Here is a 24,343-nt window from a genome sequence, read left to right as displayed (position 1 = left end):
CTGAGCATCCATAGTTTTCTGGGATAGGGAATTCCAAAATAATTTACAAACCAGCCAAAAAATTCCTCCTCATCTCAGTGTTAAATGGCTAAGTCCTTATCCAGAGACCATGACCCCATGCTGCATCATGGAGGAAATACACAAATAAATAGGTAGTATTCATTAGTATTTATTATTATGCTTTAGTTCATAGAACACTACGGCACAAACAGGCCCTTCGGCCCACAAGTTGCACTGATCATATCCAATCCTACCAGGCCTATCCATAATTCTCAATCCCATTAAATCCCATGTTCTCAGCCAGAAGTCTCTTAAAAGACCCCAGCGAGTTCGCCTCCACCACCACCGACGGCAGCCGATCCCACTCACTCACCACCCTCTGAGTGAAAAACTTACCCCTGACATCTCCTCTGTACCTGCTCCCCAGCACCTTAAACCTTTAGAATTGAGAAAGCAGACACATATTCATGTCTAGCCATTTTTACTGTATATGCCTTAAAGCATATACACAGCAGCACTAGCTGACAGCTTTGGTTTCAACAGATGTTAAACAGCTGTTGTCTGTACCATGCACAAAGTAACACCAGAGCCTTTCAAGTTCTCTTCACACTGAGGAAGAATAAGAAAAAAAGCTCTCAAGTCATTTTCAAAAGATCTTTATAAGTTTTTATCATGTTATTCCAGAGATGAAGGGGTTTGTCTTACAAAGAGAGATCGGCCAGTTTAGGCCAGTACTCTCTGGGGTTTAGAAGAGTGAAAGGAGATCTAATTGACGTATACAGGTGATAAGAGGGGATTGACATTGTAGACGCGGAGAGGATGTTTCTTCTTGTGGGGCAAGAGGTTATAGTTTTAAGATAAGGGGTGGCAGATTTAAAACAGAGTTGAGGTGAAATTACTTTTCTCAAAGGATGGAGAGTCTGTGGAATTCACTCCCCCAGAGTTTGGTGGATGCCGGGACTTTGAGTAAATTTAAGGAAGAGGGGACAGATTTTTAACTAGTAATGAGTTTGAAGGACTTCGGAGAACTGGCAGGAAGGTGGATTTGAGGCTGAGATTGGATATCGGAAAGCAGACAGTTTTTGTATCCAACAGCCCAACAACGGATTCACTCTGGGATTTGGGTGAAACATTACTTTGATTACCGATGGGTATTCTTAAATTGTTATTTACTGCTGAGTTGTATTTTTAAAGTTTTATTGGGTTCTGCATTAGAACTAAAATTATGTTTTTTATCTTTCATAGTCATTAATGTTGTGTTGTACTTTTAAGTGTATTGTGTGTTAAATACTACAGTAAACTTGTTGAAGTATCACATCTCTTGTGGTCATCTGCACGCAGTATAAGAACCCACCTCTCCTATTTTTGGAAATTGGAGGATACAATTTTTGAAGAGTGACCCCCCCACCCCGGGGTCATGATATCCAGGAGGTTATAACTTGGCCATCAAATTATTTAACAGGCTGAAAAAGGGTCATATCTCTTAATAGTGACTTTCCTTGGGGGAAGATGTGATTCATTTTCTCAGACCCAGAATAAGTATCTGTGAAGTTGCTGCCTTGAGCTCAGATGAGGGTGATTGCTGAGGGAGTGCCTGCGATATAGTCTTTATTTGGGACTAGAGTAATAATCTACTTCAGTAGATTCTCCATCATGGGTAAACAACAGCATCAACCCTCTCAGCTCTCAAAATCCAGTGTTTGGATGAAATCACCTGATATTCTGCAGAAAATGCAGGTGTATGGGATTGGGGGTGATCTAGGGAATTGGATCAGGAATTGGCTAGCGGATAGGAGACAGAGGGTGGTGGTTGATGGTAAATATTCATCATGGAGTTCGGTTACGAGTGGTGTGCCTCAGGGATCTGTTTTGGGGCCACTGCTGTTTGTAATTTTTATTAATGATCTGGATGAGGGTATAGTTGGGTGGATTAGTAAGTTTGCTGATGACACCAAAGTCGGAGGTGTGGTAGATAGTGATGAAGGGTCTCATAGTTTGCAGGAAGACTTAGACAGGTTGCAGAGCTGGGCCGAGAGGTGGCGGATGGAGTTTAATGCAGAGAAGTGTGAGGTAATTCACTTTGGTAGGAATAACAGATGTGTCGAATATAGGGCTAACGGGAGGACTTTGAATAGTGTGGATGAGCAGAGGGATCTAGGTGTATGTGTACATAGATCCCTGAAAGTTGGGAGTCAAGTAGATAAGGTTGTTAAGAAGGCATACGGTGTCTTGGCGTTTATTGGTAGGGGGATTGAATTTAGGAGTCGCAGCGTCATGTTGCAACTGTACACAACTCTGGTGCGGCCGCACTTGGAGTACTGTGTGCAGTTCTGGTCCCCACATTATAGGAAGGATGTGGAGGCTTTGGAGAGGGTGCAGAGGAGGTTTACCAGGATGTTGCCTGGTATGGAGGGGAGGTCCTATGAGGAGAGGCTGAGGGATTTGGGGTTGTTTTCACTGGAAAGAAGGCGGCTAAGAGGGGATCTTATTGAAACATATAAGATGATTAGAGGTTTAGATAGGGTGGATAGTAATAGCCTTTTTCCTCTGATGGAGAAATCTAGCACGAGGGGGCATGGCTTTAAATTAAGGGGTGGTAGTTATAGGACGGATGTCAGGGGTAGGTTCTTTACCCAGAGGGTGGTGAGGGATTGGAATGCCCTGCCTGCTGCAGTTGTAAATGCGCCTAGTTTGGGGGCGTTTAAGAGATCCGTGGATAGGTTTATGGACGAGAAGGGATTGATTTAGGTTAGTGGGTCATTGTTTTGTAACTGGTCAGCGCAACATCGTGGGCCGAAGGGCCTGTTCTGCACTGTAGTGTTCTATGTTCTATTCTTCTCTATAGGGAATATTCTGCTTGATAAGCAAGAGGGGGTGAACTAATCAGGAAGCGATTACGTAGGGCAGGTGGAAGAAACATGCCGGAATTTTATCGCCCACCTGCCCTGGCATCGAAGCGGGCAAGGGGCAGACAATGGATAAGTCCGTTGACCTCGGACAAGAATTTCTAGTCTCGCTCAAGCGAAGCTGTAAAATCCCTCCCACAGAGGGCAGGACAGATAGATGAAGTGTTTGCACAGATAGAAAGCAAAAATTGTCAAAGCACAAACACCAGGGCAACAATACAAAGCAAGTGAAGAGAAGGAAACAAGCACGCACAAATACAACATTGACATTCAGTCGGATTGCCAGAATTGTCCAAACTCTGAGCTAGCTTGACAGGTTAGTGGACCAGTTTTAAATAACTGACCAATTACTTCACCTCAGTTCATAACATTTAGATGGTGAAATCTCAGGTTTAATACCCACAATGGATGGTGAATCTGCGGGATCATTGGAAGTGCGTGACCACTCGATATCCAACGGCCCGATGTCTGTGCTGGCGAGCTTGAACTGGCATGGTAACATCACGCTGTCTCCATCACCAGCCTCTACGCGGTCTGCCGTTGGGAGGATTTCCAACCCCCGCGACGAACCTGCAGCACAAAATAAAGTTACTTCAGCGTTCTGCTGTGCAGCAAAGAACTTGAGAACATCACACAACATGTCGTTGGCTCTCCCTCTCTTCAAAGTTGCCTGAGCTGGCAACAGGAGTACACTAGCAGCTACCCATTCTGCAGAAGAGCTTAGAGTGCTGTGCAAGCTCTTGGGCATTCTTTCACACGCGCACACACACACACACACACACACATAGCCATGCTTCTGCCTTTTGTGCACCCCTAGTTGGATACTTCTACGTTTCAGAACAATGCCAAGATGACCCCAGTTTCTAAGTCCGCAACAGGTTTACTTACAAGAGTTTGAAGATATATCTGCAATGATAAGATGTTTGCACTCATGTTTACAGCTCAGCAGCCTGGAGGTCACATGCGGCCCATCTGAGTTCTGAATGCGGCCCACAACTATTGGCTGTTGCCCATGCACAGGATTACCATAATCTGCTGGTTTCCATCTATGCAGCTTTTTTCCCCTCTCTCTACGATTGAAATGTTACACGTATAAAACAAGGGCACATGAAGCGAGGTGCGTGCTAATTGCACACAACATTGACAGAGAGCCGTGCGCTACCTGTGTCCAAAGTGTAATTTCTTTATTTTACTATTTGCAGGTGATAATTCTTATTAATATATAAATTATTAAGCATCTTCTATAACTTATCAAATATTTGGGCACGTATTAAATGAATTTGATCTTATTCATGGGATTGTCGTTATTGAACAAGACCAAGTTCCCACAGTCCAATGATATGCGGGTTAGGTTGATTGGCCATGCTAAGAAATTGCCCCTTAGTGCCCAGGGATGTGTAGGTTAGAGGGATTAGTGGGTATAATATAGGGGTAGGGCCTGGGTGGGATTGTGGTCGGTGCAGACTCAATGGGCTGAACAGCCTCTTTGTGCACTGTAGGGTTTGATGATTCTATAAGTTCAATATTCACAGTATTACAGAGTGTAGAAGATGCCTTCAGTCCATTGAATCTGCACCAACACGTAAAAAAAAACTCCTCTCCCTAGCTATCTAATCTTATTTAGCAGCACTCAGTCCATGGTCATAAGATTCAAGGCTAGGAGCCAAGTACTTGTAAATTGGATTAGTTGGTATGTCAAACGCTTCACGTTGGTGCAGAGTTGATGGGCCGAAGGTGATTCTGTGAAGATTGAATTTGTACACAGCAAATTCCTACAAACAGCAAAGTAACACCGGACAGATAAGCTGTTTCAGTGATGCTGGGTGAGGAATAAATGTTTGTCTCTCCACTGAGGAGCATTTGTCTTAATCTAATGCAGTTCCAAGGTTGGAGACCTCAGCTTAACCTCTCTTCTAAAAGATGGTGCGTCCCATGAAGTGTCCACCTGGGTTACACGCTCCAGCCCCTGGAGTGGTAACCTTCCAACTCAGAAACAAGACTGCTACTCACTAAGCAACAGCTGACGCCTACTTCAGGTCATGATTGCTCAACTCTAACAAGAATTCTAACCAGAATCTGTCTAACAAGACCGATGTGCAAAGGAAGCATGATTCAGAGATGCAGCCCCACCTCTGCTCCAGTGAGTATAGCTCACTGCTCAGTGCAAGGATTGCTCCCCAGGAACATTGTTGACAATTCTGAATACCACACTGGAAGATTCAAAGGGTACCGTAATATAACCTGTTCATAGAATCACAGAATCCTAGAATCCTGACAATGCAAAAGGGGGGTCATTCAGCCCATCGAGTCTGTACTGACCACAATCCCACCCAGGCCCTATTCCCATAACCCCATGCATTTATCCCAGCTAATCCCCCTGACACTAAGGGTCAATTTAACATGGCCAATCCACCGGAGTATCCGGAGGAAACCCACGCAGACACAGGGAGAATGTGCAAACTCCACACAGACATAGGCCCGAGGCTGGAACCAAAGCGCGTCTCTGGTGCTGAGAGGCAGCAGTGCAAAGCACTGTGCCACCCACATGGAACATGCTGATGTATGACGCAGATGTTGTACAACTGTTATCAGTCAGTGATGCGTCAGTAATAAAAACACAGAAGTGTAGAAGAATCGTTTAGATCAGAAACATTAGCTGAGCTTCTACAGATGCTGCAAACCTGCTGTGTTTATCCAGCATTTTCTGTTTTTATTTCTGCTTTTAATTATGGGATGACCTCTCTCTTTATGGAGGGGTGCGGGAGAGGGTTCTTCACAGCAACATGCCTACCCCGTAACTTGTTTAATGCAGTAGTAACAAACAGGTGTGAACCAAATACCAGCATACGTCTGCAGTCTAAAAACTAAGCTTCACACCTAGAAAAGGCTAGTATCGTAGTCCATGGAACAGCAAAGGTCAAAATCTGCTTCAATTGAAAGTTTTCAAAATAATGCAAAGACAAAGAAAAACTATGTCCTTCTGGTCAGTGGACCAATAATCAAGATCATATCAAAGGGAGATGAGGGGAATATTTTTCACCAAATAATCAGGATCTGGAATGCTCTAGCTTGCAAAGATGAGTATAGGAATAGGGATGTTTCACTGCATTTGCACAGGATGTTGGAAAGGACACACCTGGAGTTTTTGGTGTCCTTATCTGAGGAAGGATGTCCTTGCTATAGTGGGAGTGCAGCAAAGGTTTACCAGACTGACTGATAGGATGGTAGGTCTGTCAAATGAGGAGAGACTAAGTCAGTTAGAATTCATTGGAGTTTAGAAGAGTGAGAGGGGACCTCATTCAGACTTACTAAATTCTAACAGGGTTAGACAGAGTAGATTCGGAAAAATGTTTCCAATGGTGGGGGAAGCCCAGAACTAGGGGTCATAGTTTGAGGTTAAGGGGTAAACCTTTTAGGACTGACGGGAGAAGAAATTTCTTCACCCAGGGAGTGGTGAGTGTGTGGAATTCACTCCCACAGACAGTAGCTGAGGCCAAAACATTATGTGATTTTAAGGAGGAATTAGTTATAGCTCTTGGGGTTAAATGAATCAAGAGATATGGGCAGAAGGTGGGATCAAGGTGGGATCAGCCACGACCATAATGAATGGTGGAGCAGGTTCGAAGGGCCGAATGGCCTACTCCTCCTCCTAGTTTCAACGTATGCTTCTAGGTAAAGATGGTGGAAAGGGATTTTTAAAAGAGAGTGTTGGACAGGAACGAGGACCTTAAAGGGGTACGGGGGCAGAGTGGGCCCCGGCTGAGCTTTCAAAGAGCAAAGGGTGGGCACAGTGGTTAGCACCACTGCCTCACAGCACCAGGGACCTGGGTTCCATTTCCGGCTTGGATCACTCTGTGTGGGGTTTGCACATTCTCCCCGTGGGTTTCCTCCAATGCTCTGGTTTCCTCCCACAGATCGAAAAACGTGCCGGTTAGGTGCATTGGCCTTGCTAAATTCTCCCTCAGTGTACCCGAACAGGCGCCGGAGCGTGGCGACAAGTGGGATTTTCACAGTGACTTCATTGCAGTGTTAATGTAAGCCTAATTATGACACTAATGAATAAACTTTTAAGAATGGCCTCCTTCTATTTTGTTGGTCTCTATGATTCAAGCTCTTGTCAGGGGCACAGTGTTACTTTTCAGATGGTTTGGAGACGAGCGCTGGCTGTGACAACCTCCGCAACAAGGATGACTGTAAACCTGGGAGAACCAGGTTTTTAACCAGTTTTCTCTAGGTGCCAGGCTTGGCAAATCCTGACAAGTTCACCTTCAGGTTCTTGGAGCAGCCAATGTGGCCCATACCTCAGACACTGAAGTCAATGGTGCATGAATACAGCTGAATAACGATACATTTTTGTCTCCCACTTTTCAAAAAAATTGGAACGAAATCTCAAGAGAGAAGTGAAGTGAAGTGGAGCTGCCAGCTACTTTCTCACTTGTTTTGCCCATATAAAGCATTGCAGCCCAAGGCACCATGTGTTTTACTTGCAGGCTGTTCCAGATTGAAGTGTTTCTGATGCTAGGCAAAGTTCGTAGGAGAATAAATAAGGAAAAAACACACAGGAAAGGTCACCAAGCACCAAACTTCAGCTAAGGTCAGCTCCGAATAAGTTCATTCGGAAGCGATCAGAAAAATGAAAGTCAGGGCTACAATGGGAAGTAGGTGAAGTTAACTCGTGCCGTCTCAGTTAAGGATTTAAATACCAAGGGTGCCCAGATTTCACAGAAATAAAGAACTCGGGAAAGCTTGTTCTCATGCAAACACAGAGAATAAGTTCCTGCCGAAAAGCAGAGTGTCAGGCAGTACAGACATCATCAACACGTAATTTGGCAAGCTCCTGACAAGAATGAGAGATAAGGTGAATATAAAGTTTTAAGTTTATTCATTAGTGTCACAAGTAGACTTACATTCACACTGCAATGAAGTTACTGTGAAAATCCCCTAGTTGCCACACTCTGGCGCCTGTTCAGGTACATCGAGGGCCAATTTAGCATGAGCACTTAACCAGCACATCTTTTGGACTGTGGGAGGAAACCGAAGCAAACCTACTCAGATAGTGGGAGAACGTGCAGACTGTGCACAGACAGAGACCCGAGCCGGGAATCGAACCTGGGTCCCTGGCACTGTGAGGTATCAGCACTAACCACAGTGCCATTGGGCTACCTCATATGTTTCTTCAAGCTCAGTCGCTGGGTGTGGGTGCTGCTGGCAAGTCTAGCATTCACTGGTCATCCTAAGTTGCTCTGCAACAAGGGTTATGCGCTGGGTGCAGGGAGGTGGGAATAGAAAGGGCACCTGGGTGCCCTCAGGCTGGCATGGACAAGATGGGTTGAATGACCTCCTTCTATGCTGCAACCTTTCTATGGCCAGGTGGTGGTGGGCCACTTTCTTGAATCTCTGCAGTCTGTCTGGTGAAGATCATCTTCTGATGCTTCAGATAATTCCAGGAATTTGACCCGCCAATGTCATTGGCTTCGAATCTTTTCATCCACATATATTTTTCCAGCAAAAGATTGTAGAAGATCAGCCTTCAGCCAGCACACCACGACTACTGTTACCAAATGTCATGTTGTCCCAGCAGAGTCCAGGATCTATACGGTTAAGTGACTTTACCAATAGAACCAATGAAGTGTCCCACAATCCAAACTAAACACACGGGGTGGCACAGTGGTTAGCACCGCTGCCTCACAGCACCAGGGACATGGTTCGATTCCCAGCATGAGTCACTGTCTGGGTGGAGTTTGCATGTTCTCCCTGTGTCTGCATGGGTTTCCTCCGGGTGCTCCAGTTTCTTCCAACAGTCCGAAGGTGTGCGGGTTAGGTGGATTGGCCATGCTAAATTGCCCTTCTGTGTCAAGGGGATTAGCCAGGGTAAATATATAGGATTATGGGGATAAGGCCCGAGTGGGATTGTGGTCATTGCAGGCCCAATGGGCCAAATGGCCTCTTTCTGCACGGTAGAGATTCTGTGATTCTATATGATATGATAATTGGGCAATCTCATTGCAGGCCCAATGGGCCAAATGGCCTCTTTCTGCACTGTAGAGATTCTGTGATTCTATATGATATGATAATTGGGCAATCTTAGAGGGGAACAGCAGAGCAAATAAGCACAGTGCTTGAAAGAAAATGTTTGGCTTTATAAGGTTTAACATCTGCAGTAGCAATTTTCATTCCCACTGTAAAATTCATCCAATATTTCAGACCATTATTTTCGTAATCAAATTCCTTAACGCCTACTACAAGCAGTCAGTCAGTTAGAAACATATAGCGCAAAGGGAGGCCATTCGGTCATTGTATCCGTGCTGGCTTATTGCTGCCCAGTTAGTGTCATTGAAGAAAATTTGCGAAACAATGGCAATCAAATTCCTTTTGTAAGTTTTCCTTTCACCTTGTTGCCTATTCGCTTTATTCAAATTCCTTGTCTCCAAGTGTCCCTCCACAACCCTTTGCAGCATTCCCTTCTCTTCGGAACTCACCGTCTGGTTATCTTAACGTATTAAGGGTTTTGCGATATTTTCACTGCATCGGAAGACCCTTACTGATTTATAAATTCTTCTTTTTAGACTGACCTACTGTGTCAGGTTAAGAGATGTTTCCACCTGCACACTGGCCGAAAGCCAGTGCACGGGGAACATGGATTTCTCTGTGTGCAGATGCAAAGACTGAAGAAAGTTTGCCATTGTTTTTCAGAAGCGAGATGACATCTGTGGAAGAGTGTTAATCAACCCAGTGTTTATAAAGACCCAATATGTTTGGCCTCAAGATCATGATTTTGCATGTACTTGGCAGATGAATGAACCATAACGCCATCCCCACCCACACCCAACCATCAGCCACAACATACTTTACGAGCATTAGTAATCATCACTCCACATGTGGATATGTTACATCACACCAGTGACTACATCTCAAATCCTTAAAGCAGTCTGGCATTCCTGGGCATCATAGTACGTGCCGCACAAGTTCTTTATTTTCTAGCCATTGAATACTTCCCAGCACATAAAAAGTAACCTCATACGGGATGGATCAAAGATTGGGACCTTCAGAGTGTGAGTGTGTTCCATTTGGAAAATCAGGAATAGCTGACCACAAAAGGTGCCAAGAAAATGAGCTGAAAACAAAATTTCTGTCCAGCTCTTAAAATACTTTCCCATTCATCTTGCAAAGTTGCATGTAAAAGTACTTGCAGCTCATACTCATTTAAACATAGAACAAAGAACACTACAGCATAAACAGGCCCTTCGGCCCACAAGTTGCATTGATCATATCCATATCTACCAGGCCACAGAACTATCTGTAACTCCCAATCCCATTAACTCCCACGTACTCATCCAGAACTCTTTTAAAAGACCCCAGCGAGTTCGCCTCTCCCACCACTGATGGCAGTCGATTCCACTCACTCACCACCCTCTGAATGAAAAACTTACCCCTAACATCTCCTCTGCACTTGCTTCCCAGCACCTTAAACCTGTGTCCTCTCGTAGCAACCATTTCGGCCCTGGGAAATAGCCTCCGAGAATCCACCCTAAATATACCTCTCAACATTTTATAAGCCGCTATCAGGTCGCCTCTTAACCTTCGTCTCTCCAGGGAGAAGAGACCTAGCTCCCTCAACCTATCTTCATAAGGCATGCCTCCCAATCCAGGCAACATCCTTGTAAATCTCCTCTGCGCCCTCTCAATAGCTTCCACGTCCTTCCTGTAGTGAGGCGACCAGAAAATTTCTTTGGAGAACCAGAGCAATCAATCATGCAGCCAAATGCATGACACTTCATCACTCAGGGAGGGTACTTGGACCTCTTAAGAGGAGGAAATCTCAGCAGAACACCATGTACTTCAATCATACCCAAACGTCTTCCTGGTGTGACCCCAATTTAGTGACTCAGGTGTGTGTGTGTGTGTGTGTGTGTGTGTGTGTGTGTGCGTGCGCGTGCGTGTGTGCGTGTGCGCCTTTGACGGGACCAGAAGATCCCACTGGTTGGAAGGACAGGAAATTCCCAGGCATCAAATCTTCCTATCGGAATTCCCATTGATTGATGTGACCCTGACTTGGGTGAGGTCACTTGAAGGTTTCATTCTCCTTTCCTGAATTGAAGGGAGGGGGGAAAGAAAAAATCAGGCACTCACATCACAGACACTGAGGCAGCCTATGTGAAGCATGTTCGCTCCCCTCTGCTCTCATCAAAGAGCAAATCCAGTACAAAAAATAAAATCAGCTGCATGTATCATGGGGTCTTAGAGCTGCTCCCAAGTCTTTCCTGGCAGGATGTCCTCTGCTCAGGATCATTATGGCCTCGGAGCTTGTGAGCAAAATCTCATCCCATCTGGGTCACGACTCACGATTTGGAAATCCCTGATGTACTTGCTTGCTGCAAGGCTGATTGCTATTTTGTGCCAAGTTAATGGAGGAGGAAAGGACAACAGTAACAGTGGAACAGGAGGTTTTAGTCCTTCCAGCTTGTTCCCCCATTCAATGAGATCATGGCTGATCTGTGCGCTAACTTTATATCCCTGTCTTTCTCCCATAATCTCTTAATAACTTTGGCTAACAAAAGTCTACCAATTTCAGAATTAAATTGAACAATTGGCCTTCCGAACCGCTGCGCGAAGAGACTTCCAAATCTCTTCTTGGCATGAAGTAGTGTTTTCAAACTTCACTTCTGATATCTTCATCTTAGACTTTCCCAGCCAGCAGAAATAATCTCTCTCTCTCTCCTTCTATTTCCCTTGATACTTTGAAACATTCAAAGTGGAAGAGATGGAAAGGAAACCACTTTTCATACAAGGTTAAATGAATCAGTTCCTAAAGTGTATCCAAGTTTTATGCTATGACTGCCAACCCCAAAGTAAACTTGTAAGATCCCTTAAGTGCAACTCCAAAGGAGGACTCTAGTTTGAGAAAAGTATTCTAAAAGGTGAAAAGCCTAGCTCAGAGATGCTCACATCTTCATACAGCACTTGCACACTGGACCCTCCTGATATAGAACAAGCAAGTCACTCAACATGTCCACCAAAAGGTCTGCGCACATTATGACAACTTGCATTATATATAAACACCTTTATTGTCATCGAACACTGCAAGAAACTTCATAGGAGCTTTAATCAGACAAAATTTAACTCTGTGGCACAGAGAGGTATTGGGAAAAGTGTCCAAAATCTTTGTCAAAGAGACAAGCCAAGAGCTGAAAAGGTTGGAGAGATTTTATTAATAGGGCATAGAGTACAGGCGCAAGCAGGTGATGTCAAATGTGTGCAAGATAATGGTTCAGCCTCAAATGGGGCATTGCATCCAGTTCTTTTAGAAAAGATGTGAAGGCAATGGACAGAATGCAGAAAAGTTTCACGATAATGATTCCGGGATGAGGAACCTCAGTTGCAATTGGAGAAGCTGGGGCTGTTTTCCTTGGAGGAGAGAAGACGTCGAGGAGGATTGATGGGTGAGGAGTCAGGACAGAGTAAGTGGGGAGAAACAATCCTCCACTTGTGAAAGGAATGAGAATTGGGGCACAGATTTAAATTAATCGATAAAAGAAGCAACGGAGACGAGAGGGAAAATGTTTTTATACAGCGAATGGATTAGGGCAAGAATGCACTAAGTAAATTGCTCATTCAGAGAGCTAGTGTGGACACAATGGGCCGAATGGAATTCCAAAGTTCTCAGTTCAGGGCTAAGGCAGCTAAAGAAGGCACAATGGTGGAGCGATTAAAATTGAGCATGCACAGTAGTGTAGAATCTGAAGAATGTAGACAGTTCATGATAGTAGGGCTGGAGGAGATTACAAAGATAAGGACTTGAACAGGCAGATGAATCACTGAATCCCACAGAGTTGCTTTAGTGCAGCGAAAGGCCATTCCGCAGAGCAAGTCTGCACCAACTCCCACTGAAACAGTATCTTACCCTTTCCCCCACCGCATTCCCGTAACCTCACCCCAAATTGGATGGCCAATCCATCCAATTTACATATCTTGGGACACTGAGGGGCAATTCAGCATATCCAATCCTCATAACCTACACATCTTTGGACTGTGGGAGGAAACTGGAGCGCCCGGAGGAAACCCACGCAGACATGGGGAGAACATGTAAACTCCACATTGACAGTCATCCATGGCCAGGATTGAACCTGGCGCTGTGAAGAAGCAGTGCTAACCTCTGTGCCACCCACAATGCTCCATCTGGGAGTTTGAAGGCAACAAACCCCGGGATCATTTATGAAATACGCAATTGTCAAGGGGGCCAACCCTGGTGGCGTCTTTTCATGGTCTTTGGGCAAATTCTGATGTCACAATCAATTGACCACATGTGAAGTTATAAATGTCAACTGGGATGACAAGAGAATAGGAACCATGAACAATCCGATCCCTTCCTCCAAACGCCCCAGAAAAAAATAATCAAACTTTTTGGAGAAATGTATTCCACTGATGCGCCAAAAACCCTAATTTCAGGCTTTACTTGGTTGGAACACATTACACTGGGGAAACCTGGAGGCCTAGTTGTGAGTCACAGCAACAAGAACAGAGATTTCCTTTGATAGGTTCAGTGGAATTATATACTACAAAAAGGTGGCCATTTGGCCCATTATGCCTGTGGCAGTTCACTGAAAAGCAATTCAATTAGTCCATGTAGGATGTCATTGGAATGACAGCATGTGTTAAGTTTACCTACAGTCTGAACTACACTGTGCTATACAAATTCTGTATTTAAGTTTACGTCTATTTGAAAGTTTAAATTTAGTCATTAGTGTCACAAGTCGGCTTACATTAACACTGCAATGAAGTTACTGTGAAAATCCATTCGTCGCCACGTTCCAGCACCTGTTTGGGTACACTGAGGGAGAATTTAGCAGGGCCAACGTACCTAACCAGCACGTCTTTCGGACTGTGGGTGGAAACTGGGGCATCTGGAGGAAACCGGAGCACCTGGAGGAAACCCACATAGACACGGGGAGAACACGCAGACTCTGCACAGTCAGTGACTCATGCCGGGAATTGATCCCTGATCCCTGGCTCTGTGAGGTAGCAATGCTAACCACTGTGCCGTCCCACAAATTCAGCAGAAGGGCGAACATGTTATTTTTTTTGTCACCCGCCCCCCCTTCAAATCTAGGAATCGACAGCAATTGCTTGCCCTAGCACTCAGACTCTTCCCAGGTGGGGCATTGTACAGGCAGCCCCCAGCGTCATACAGAACAACGCAATTGTTTAGCAGTCCTTTCAGATTCCCCACAAGGACTGTAAAATGCTCTCACTGGGATATTCAGTTGCTTGGTTACTGCTCTGTGCTCCTGCCCAGCAACCCAAACATCAGCAAAACACCTTGAGCGTTGATTAAAAATATACACTCCACAGTGGATTAGAAAACCAACGTGAGTTTTCCTTTCGTTTTTGAATATTTTGGAGAGAAATTTGGGGGGTGTTTTTCTGAAGGTTCACCCTCCACCCCTGCCCTTTGAACTCGTACATTATTTTTTACACCCATCATCTAATGTTTCCAAGCAGGGCAGGTCGTGGATTGTTCACCCTTACTCTCATGGGTCCTGAAATATTTGCCTTCCACTAAACACGCAAGAACACCCTTCTGCTCAGCTATTGAGCTCCGAGTACCTGGTTCCACAAAAAGTACCATACTCCTTTGTGGCAGCTGAAAGACTGGCTCTGATAACACAAGTACCTTTCTTCCAGGATCAAGTATATAGTTTTTCTCTCCCCGCCTATTTCTTGTCCTCTCAACTTGCCAAATCCTACAATTTAGAAACATTTGGCCCTTCGAGCCTGCTCCGTCATTCATCACGAACATGGCTGATCGTCCAACTCAGTCGCCTAATCCTGCTTTTTCCCCATAACCTTTGATCCCATTCTCCCCAAGTGCTATATCCAGCCGCCTCTTGAATACTATTTAAATTTTTAAAGGAGTGAAACAAATTCTTCCCAACTTTCCAGTGAAATCTTATCTGTGATGTGCTTGCACTTGAAGTTGAACAAACAACTTGAACAGTGCTTTTATTGTGACTAAACATCCCAGGGTGCGTCACAGGAGTGTTACTGGAGCGAGCCAAAGGAGGCACTATTTCTCCATATTAATGCAGAAGAGACAAGGAAGTTTAGGGAGGGAATTTGAAAACTCAGGATTGGGCAGCAGAAATCACAGCGGCTTGTGGCGGTAGGCAAGAAGATGAGACTGCACCAGAGGTCAGAGTTGGAGGAAGACAGAGATCACAGAGGGTCGACGGGGCGGTGGAAGATTACAGGAGATAGAAGTGTGGAGGTACCAATGGACTGATCTGAAGCACTGGTAAACCAGGTCAGGTCAGGTCAGGTCAGTGAAATGGATTCAGATTGAGTTAGGATACATAAGAACATAAGAACATAAGAAATAGGAGCAGGAGTAGGCCATCTAGCCCTTCGAGCCTGCCCCGCCATTCAATAAGATCATGGCTGATCTGTCGTGGCTCAGTTCCACTTTCCCGCCCTCTCCCCATAACCCTTAATCCCTTCTCTTATCAAAAACCCATCAACCCGCTTCTTAAAAATATTTAGCGAGGCAGCCTCCACCACTTCAACGGACAGAGAATTCCAGAGATTCACCACCCTTTGAGTGAAGAAGTTCCTCCTCAACTCCGTTCTAAACCGCCTCCCCTTTATCTTGAGGCTGTGCCCCCTAGTCCTACTGTCTTTTTTGAGCGGGAAGAGTCTCTCCACCTCTATCCTATCCATCCCATCCATCATCTTATACGTCTCAATGAGATCTCCCCTCATTCTTCTAAACTCTAACGAGTACAAGCCTAGTTTATTCAGCCTCTCCTCATAGCTCAATCCCCTCAACTCCGGTATCAGCCTAGTAAACCTCCTCTGCACTCCCTCCAGGGCCAAAATATCCTTGCGCAGGTGCGGCGCCCAAAACTGCACACAGTACTCCAGCTGCGGCCTCACCAATGCCCTATACAGCTGCAGCAAGACCTCCCTACTTTTATATTCAATCCCCCTCGCTATGATTTTCGCCACGTAAGTAATAGTCCTTCCTACCATTCTTCCTACCAAAGTGGACCACCTCACACTTGCCAACATTAAATTCCATTTGCCATTTCCTGGCCCATTCGCCCAGCCTATCTAGATCCTTCTGCAGACTCTCCACACCCTCCGCACAATTTGCCGTTCCCCCAATCTTGGTGTCATCAGCAAATTTCGACACCCTGCACTCGGTTCCCTCCTCCAGATCATCTATATAAATGGTAAATAGCTGAGGCCCCAGCACCGACCCCTGGGGCACCCCACTAGTCACCATCCGCCAATCCGAATAGCACCCATTGACCCCCACTCTCTGCCTCCTATTTGACAACCAATCCTCTATCCACGCTAACACCCTACCCCCAACTCCATGTCCCCTGACCTTTTGCAATAACCTCTTATGAGGTACCTTGTCAAACGCCTTCTGAAAATCCAGAAAGACCACATCCACCGGCTCTCCTCTATCCACTGCCCTAGACACATCCTCATAGAACTCCAGTAAATTTGTCAGACACGACTTCCCTTTAATGAAACCGTGTTGTGTCCGCCCTATCAAGCAATTCCCTTCAAGATGCCTCGCAATTTCCTGCTTAATGATGGATTCTAACATTTTACCTACCACAGACGTTAAACTAACCGGCCTATAATTCCCCGCCTTTTGCCTGGCACCCTTCTTAAACAACGGCGTAACATTAGCCGTTTTCCAATCTTCCGGCACTTCCCCAGAATCCAGCGACGTCTGGAAAATAACCACCAAGGCATCCACTATCACCTCCGCCATTTCTTTCAGAACCCTCGGATGCATTCCATCCGGTCCTGGGGACTTGTCCACAATCAGCCCCTCCAGTCTGTCGAGCACCACCTCTCTAGTAACAGTAATGTCATTAAGACCCTCCATTCCTACCACCTTTCCATCGCTAACACCCGGCAAATTATTCACGTCCTCCTCCGTGAAGACAGAAACAAAAAAGTTATTCAAGACCTTCGCCATATCCCCATCCCCTACCACTAGCTCCCCTTTCTCATCCTCTAAAGGACCAACGTTCACCCTAGCCAGCCTCTTCCTTTTTATATATTTATAAAAACTCTTGCTATCCTTTTTTATATTAAGTGCTAGCCCAGCCTCATAGCTTCTCCTACCCTCCTTTATCAACTTCTTTGTCAATCTTTGTTGATACAAGTATATCACTACCCCGAATATTCTCATGTTTACTTTCAATGCAAGGATAATGCTCCATAGAATCCCTCCAGGGCAGAAGGAAGCCATTCAGCCTATTGCGTCTGCACCAACTCTCTAGAGGGCGGAATTTTACCATCCTGCCCGCCATGGAAATAGTTGAACTCGGACGGGATTTTCCGGTCTTGGGGCAAGCACAGCCGCAAAGTCCCGCCCAAAGCATTCCACCCAGCTCCACGTATTTACCCCCTTAACCTTCACATCTTGGGACACTAAGGGGCAATTTATCATGGCCAATTCACCTAACCTGCGCATCCTTGGATTGTGGGAGGAAACCTGAGCATCCGGAGGAAACCAGAGCACCCAGACACACGGAGAACATACAGAGTCCACACAGGCAATCATCCAAGGCCAGGATCAAACACAGGTCCCTGGCGCTGTGAGGCAGCAGCGCTAACCACTGTGCCACCCTTTGGGGAATGCTAGGTGCTGGCTGTTACATACAGCAGAAATTGAAGATCTCTGAGTGAACGTTGGGCAGGCTAGACTGCAAATAAGCCGTTGAAAGCAAACTGACTGAATGAGAAAGACTCTGAATCCATTAAACTCAAATTATTCAAAAGAGAGAAATGAGATCAGACTGTTGAATTTAACTTTCATCCAGAAAGGGATAAACAGATCAGCCATGATCTTATTGAATGGTGGGGCAGGCTCGAAGGGCGAGATGGCCTACTCCTGCTCCTATTTCTTATGTTCTTATGTTATGTTCTTATGTCAGAGTGACTTGGGTGTTTTGTAACAAAGAACACAAAGTTAGCAATAAAAAGGGGAGGGGCAGATGGGGTTTAAATGACAAAGATACCATGGATGCAAGTCAGAGGGAGTGGTAATAAAAACAAAAAGTGCTGGAAAACCTCAGCAGTTCAAGCCAGCATCTGTGGACAGACAGTCCATATAACCTCTCTTCAGGTCTGCTTTTAACATAACCCATATTAACACCTACCTTAGTCTTTAACACCAACCTCACTTGTGGTGTCCATGACCTCCTTGTCATGTCACCTCTCCTGAGCTCCAACCTCCTGTCCCTATTTTGTTTCACCTGTCCCCCGCCCCCCCCCCCCCCCCACCTTTTCAATAGCATAAAACCCATCACACTTTCATCTCTCTTCAGCTCTGACAAGGAGTCATAGAAAATGGAAGAGTGCAGCACAAGAAGAGGCCCTTCAGCCCTCAATGTTCTGTCAAACATGACGCCAAATTAAAAGAATCCCTTCTGCATGCTCTTGGTCCATGTCTCTCTATTCCTTGCACATTCATGTGCTTATCTAAAAGCCACTTAAACAGCCCTATCTTATCTGCCTGCACTACCACGCCTCGCAGAACATTCCAAACGCCAACTACTCTGTTAAAAAACTTGTCGCTCATATCTCCTTTGAACTTTACCCCCTCATCTGAATTTCACAGTAACTTCATTGTAGTGTTAATATAAGCCTTACTTGTGACTAATAAATAAACTTTAACTTTACTTTGAAGTGCACGCCCCCTAATATTAGACATTTCAACTCTTGGAAAAAGATTCTGACTGTCAACTTTATGCTTCAATTTTATAGGCTTCTATCAGATCTCCCCTCAGCCCCTGCTGCACCACCCTCTATTCCAAGCAGTATCCTGGTAATCTTAGTCATACAGACTCAAACCATTTACTCGGTTTCTCTTGCCAAAGACGCTGCCAGATCCACTGAGTTTTTTCAGTTTTTATTGTTTTTATTTCAATTTTCCAGCATCCACAATATTTTGTTTTTTTTTAAAACAGGAAGTTAACATCCAGGTATAACAAGCAGTTAGAACAGCAAATTGAATTTTGCCATTATTGCAAGTGAATCTGGAGGCCTTGCACTTAAAATACCATAGCACACAAAGCTATTTGTCACATGTATTGGGATGCAGTGGAAAGTATTGTTTCTTGCACTCTGTACAGCCAAAACATAGCGTTCATAGAGTACACGGGGAGAAGGAAAGAAAGAGAGGGTGCAGAATGCAGTGTTGCAGTCATAGCTAGTATGTAGAGAAAGATCAACTTAACATAAGGTAGGTCCGTTCAAAAGTCTGATGGCAGTAGGGAAGAAGCTGTTCTTGAGTCAGTTGGAATGTGATCTCAGACTTCTGTATCTTTTTCCTGATGGAAGAAGGTGGATGAAGTAGGGAAAGGGTTAATGAATTTAATGCATTTTGTACCTAGCATATATCACAAACCTAACTCTACCTCATGGCTGATCTCCTTACGCTTATACTGCTCCTGGTATCAATATAAATTATTTATTCAAGTTTTCCTTACTTGTTCATGTCTTTCATTCTTTAACTTTCATTTCCGTAAAGACAGATAGTCAAATGTGAATGTTATTTTGCAGACATTGCAAACCTTATCTGTTTGTGCTAACTGAACATCGTTAAATAGCTGCAGCTGGTAGATTGCGATACCAGCTTTTTAACAGTAAGAGTCCTACTGGGACAGCCACGACGCCCAAGTAACTTCAAGGAAGGAGATGCCAACACAGCTGGAAGAGTTGTGGGTCATGATCGGATCGATGATTATGTTGCGACTGCAGCTGCCAGGTGGACTGAGAGTCCTGGTTGAATCGGGAGTTTGTGTCGTGACCAAAGTAGCAAGACTTACTTGGTCGTGAGAGCCCTAACCGGAATCGGGAATTTGCATCGTGATTGACACTGGGACCCATGATGTATAAATACCCACTTGTATTTGTGTTCAATGAGAAGCCTGGTTAACCACTGTTGGGACCAGGTTTCTCCCAAAAGCTTTTGAAATAAAACTTGCTGTGTTTTGACTCACTAACAGTCTCAGAGGTGTCTTTTACCTACAACAGTGGAAGAGAGAATGTCCGGGGTGCGTGGGGTCCTTGATTATTCTGGCTGTTTTTCCAAGGCAGTGGGACGTATAGACAGTTAATGGATGGGAGGTTGGTTCGGGCTATGTTCACAAATCTTTGTGATGGGCAGCACAGCAGCACTGTGAGCGGCACAGTGGTTAGCACTGCTGCTTCACAGTGCTAGGGACCCAGGTTCGATTCTCAGCTTGGGTCACTGTCTGTGTGGAGTTTGCACATTCTCTGCATGTCTGGGTCAGTTTCTTCTGGGTGCTCCGGTTTCCCCCCACATTCTGAAAGATGGGCTGGTTAAGTGCATTGACCCGAACAGGCGCCCGACTGTGGTGACCAGGGGAATTTCATGGTAACGTCACTGTAGTATTAATATAAGCCTTATTTGTGACTAGTAAGTAAACTTTTAACTTTAACTTGTAGTTTCTTCCAGTCTTGGTCAGAGCAGGAGTGTTGAAAATGGGACTGGGATAGATTGGTGCAGATACAATGGGCCAAAACTAAAATTCTTGTGACTCAAATTGTAGCTTTGGTGAGATTAACCCAGAGTAGTGTGTGTGGTTTTGCTCTCCATTAAGCAAGGATATACCTGCATTGGAAGTGATACAGTGAAGCTTTACTAATCCTTCCCTGGAATGAGGGGTTGTCCTCTGATACATAAGAACATAAGAAATAGGAGCAGGAGTAGGCCATCTAGCCCTTCGAGCCTGCCCCGCCATTCAATAAGATCATGGCTGATTTGTCGTGGCTCAGTTCCACATTCCCGCCCTCTCCTCATAACCCTTAATTCCCTCTCTTATCAAAAACCCATCAACCTGCGTCTTAAAAATATTTAGCGAGGCAGCCTCCATCACTTCAACGGGCAGAGAATTCCAGAGATTCACCACCCTTTGAGTGAAGAAGTTCCTCCTCAACTCCGTTCTAAACCACCCCCCCTTTGTCTTGAGGCTGTGCCCCCTAGTCCTACTGTCCTTTCTGAGCGGGAAGAGTCTCTCCACCTCTATCCTATCCATCCCATTCATCATCTTATATGTCTCAATGAGATCTCCCCTCATTCTTCTAAACTCTAACGAGTACAAGCCTAGTTTAGTCAGCCTCTCCTCATAGCTCAACCCCCTCAACTCCGGTATCAGCCTAGTAAACCTCCTCTGCACTCCCTCCAAGGCCAAAATATCCTTGCGTAAGTGCGGCGACCAAAACTGCACACAGTACTCCAGCTGCGGCCTCACCAATGCCCTATACAGCCGCAGCAAGACCTCCCTACTTTTATATTCAATCCCCCTCGCTATGAAGGCCAACATCCCATTAGCCTTCCTGACCACCTGCTGCACCTGCAGGCTGGGTTTTTGCAACTTATGCACAAGGACCCCGAGGTCCCTCTGCACCGTCGCCTGCTGCAGTTTTTCGCCACGTAAGTAATAGTCCTTCCTACCATTCTTCCTACCAAAGTGGACCACCTCGCACTTGCCAACATTAAATTCCATTTGCCAGTTCCTGGCCCATTCGCCCATCCTATCTAGATCCCTCTGCAGACTCTCCACACCCTCCGCACAATTTGCCGTTCCACCAATCTTGGTGTCATCAGCAAATTTCAACACCATACACTCGGTTCCCTCCTCCAGATCATCTATATAAATGGTAAACCGCTGAGGTCCCAGCACCGACCCCTGGGGCACTCCACTAGTCACCAACCGCCAATCCGAATAGCACCCATTAACCCCCACTCTCTGCCTCTTACATGAGGCTGAGTAAATTAGGTCTATGTTGTTGTTGTTGTTGTTGTTATGTGTCATTGGCCTTTGCTTCACTGGTTCTTAGTTGACATCCAACATTAACCACTTACTGAGATACAGCCTAAATAGGACCAAAATGACAATTGCTGACCTTTTCTTTCCCCCAAATGCAAGTGACTCACAGTAAGGTACAAGTTGCTTGGCCATGGCAGATAAAGTTGCCGGTATCCCACTGAGCTAACTGGAATTTGACACAAAACTTCCAGGACATGCTTAAATTATGACCCAGCCCCATACACAGTGCAGTACGAAGGGACAGCTGCACTTTCAAAAGGTGCTCGCCTTTAAACGAGATGTTAAATTAACACCAGATTCTTTTTCTTCCTGTGCTCGTACGCTTACAATGCCAATTTTAACAGTTTCAGGTTTGCTAGCCCTTAATGGTCTCCTTTTCACCATGGGCAAACAAACAGTCTCCATTCCCCACCCTCCCCCACCCCGCCAACCAGGACTGCCCCATGGGTCCCCCTTTCAGTCTTAAATAGTACTCAACCGTTCACCATCTGCCACTGCCTTCCTGAGCTTAGCCAAGCATTATAGGGCTTCTGTTGGCTCCACTTATTTCCTCTGATTAAAACAAAAGTTGCCGCTTTGGAAACCTATGAGACCTAGCTATTCCTTTTTTGTGGATTTTCTTCGTTCCAGCTCGACTAAGGCCCCCTCCCTCATCTCCTTTTCTAGCACATTAGTGGCTGTCTACAGTTGAGCATGTGTTAGCCTAACTCAGTCCAAAACACAGCAGCGAACAAGCTTTCCTGTCATCTAAGGAATATATGAGCACCTGGCATCATATTTAAAAGCAAAAAAATACAGCATAGAATGAAGCCACTCAGCCCATTGTACCCACACTGTCTCTTTTGCCTAAAGCCCTGCAAATTTTCCCTTTATGACTGTTTATCCAATTCCTACAAGAAAGTTACTATTGAATCTGTTTCCACTGCTCTTTCAGACAGTGCATGCCAGATTACAAGTTACTGCATGAAGATATTTTCCCTTTGATTTTTATTTTGCAATTCCAGCCGAACTGTCTTGGTGAGAAACGTAGTGGAAAAATTCACCAGCTCGGGCAATGGAACTGTCAACCTTAATTAGGTTCTGGAAAGACCTAGACATGTCAATATGTATTTACTTAGAATCCATATAGTGCAGAAGGTGGTCATGTGGCCCATCAAGTCTGCGCGACTCTCCAAACAGCAATTGACCCTGGCCTTCTTGATCCCTCTAAGCCCATGCATTTACCACAGCTAGTCCACCAAACCTACACACCTTTGGACACTAAGGGACAATTCATTATGTCCAGCTAACCTATACATCCTTGGAAGAAACTGGAGCACATGCAAACTGCAGACAGACACCCAAGGCCGGAATCGAAACTAGGGCTATAAGGCAGCAGTGCTAACCACTGTGCCACCCTATTTTACTAACTGTGTAAATGTTACTACAGCTGTAAAAATTACACGAAGATTGCTGCGAGACTAAGACAGGGGAGGGAAAGGTACTGGAGAGAATTTAAGATAAAAGAGAGTACAAAGCTCAAAAATATATCCTTATACCCTCACCCCACTCCCAAAAATCACCAAACAATGCTGGCTTGTTTCCACTGCCATTCTTTATTTACACAACACTTAATGACCTAGGTAAGTTTGGATTTCAAGTTTGAAAACACTGCAGGTACAGTATCATTTTTCCGTGTGCCAGTGACTTACTGGTATATAGTCTCAGCTTGGATGTCATCTGGAGAGGGTGGAAAATTATCTCAGGGCTGCAGTATTGATTGTTATCTATTGTGCCATTGCTGGAAACTATTCACGTGCACATACGTAGGTGGAATACACAGGGGAAAGCTTTGTTTGTAACTCACTGTGATGCTTGCTACAGTCAAGTTGGCTGCCAGTATATTCTGTTCAAGGTCACACGTGAAGAATGAGCTACCATTTGGAGGGCAACGGGCAGATTACCAGGTGTCATGGTCAATAATTTATTCCTGAACCAAGGCTATCAAGACCACAATTACAAATCATTTATCTTATTGCTGTTTGCAAAGACTTACTGTGCAGAAATTAACTACCGTGTTTATTCCGAAAGGTAGTTATACTGAAAGCAGCAATCTCTCAGCTGCAAGACACTTTTGAGATGTCCTGGGGCTGTGAACGGCACCACGTGAATGTGTCAATTTGAATCCAGCAGGTCAACAGAGTTGGGAGGTCATGGGTTCAATCCTCGCTCAGTTTGGAGTACAACATTTAGATCGATTCCCAGAGTGCAGTGCAGCGGCATTGCAGCCTTTCTGACAAGATGTTAACCTAATGCTCAAAATATCCCACAACATCACTTGATCGCTAGATTGTGGCCAATCAGCCCTCAACCAACTTGCTAATCAGATTATCTTGACAACTATCACATTGCTGAATGTGGGAGCTTGCTGTGCATAAACTGACTGCCACATTTATGGAGTCATAGAGGTTTACAGCATGGAAACAAGCCCAGCCTGTCCCTGCTGCCCTTTTATTAAACCCAAAACTAGTCTCAATTGCCTGCATTTGGCCCATATCCCTCTATACCCATCTT

General features: G+C 45.1%; 1 protein-coding gene across 3 annotated transcripts in view; it reads right to left on the bottom strand.

The window, feature by feature from the left end:
- cxadr (CXADR Ig-like cell adhesion molecule) overlaps positions 1-24,343 on the bottom strand; it is a 98,703-nt gene that overhangs the window by 26,016 nt on the left and 48,344 nt on the right. For 2 of the 3 annotated variants that reach the window (XM_080203378.1, XM_080203377.1), the window contains exon 2: positions 3,310-3,476. In XM_080203378.1, the coding sequence (XP_080059504.1) occupies positions 3,310-3,476 (167 nt within the window). Of the gene's footprint in view, positions 1-3,309; positions 3,477-23,636; positions 23,679-24,343 lie in introns of those variants that run through there. The other variant, XM_080203379.1, reaches the window with a different exon arrangement.

This window comes from Carcharhinus amblyrhynchos, chromosome 15, assembly GCF_965287045.1.
Source record: "Carcharhinus amblyrhynchos chromosome 15, sCarAmb.v2.hapA, whole genome shotgun sequence".
Taxonomy (NCBI): Eukaryota; Metazoa; Chordata; class Chondrichthyes; order Carcharhiniformes; family Carcharhinidae; genus Carcharhinus; species Carcharhinus amblyrhynchos.
The sequence above is the reverse complement of the archived record's forward strand: the minus strand, read 5'-3'. Positions and strand labels throughout refer to the sequence as shown.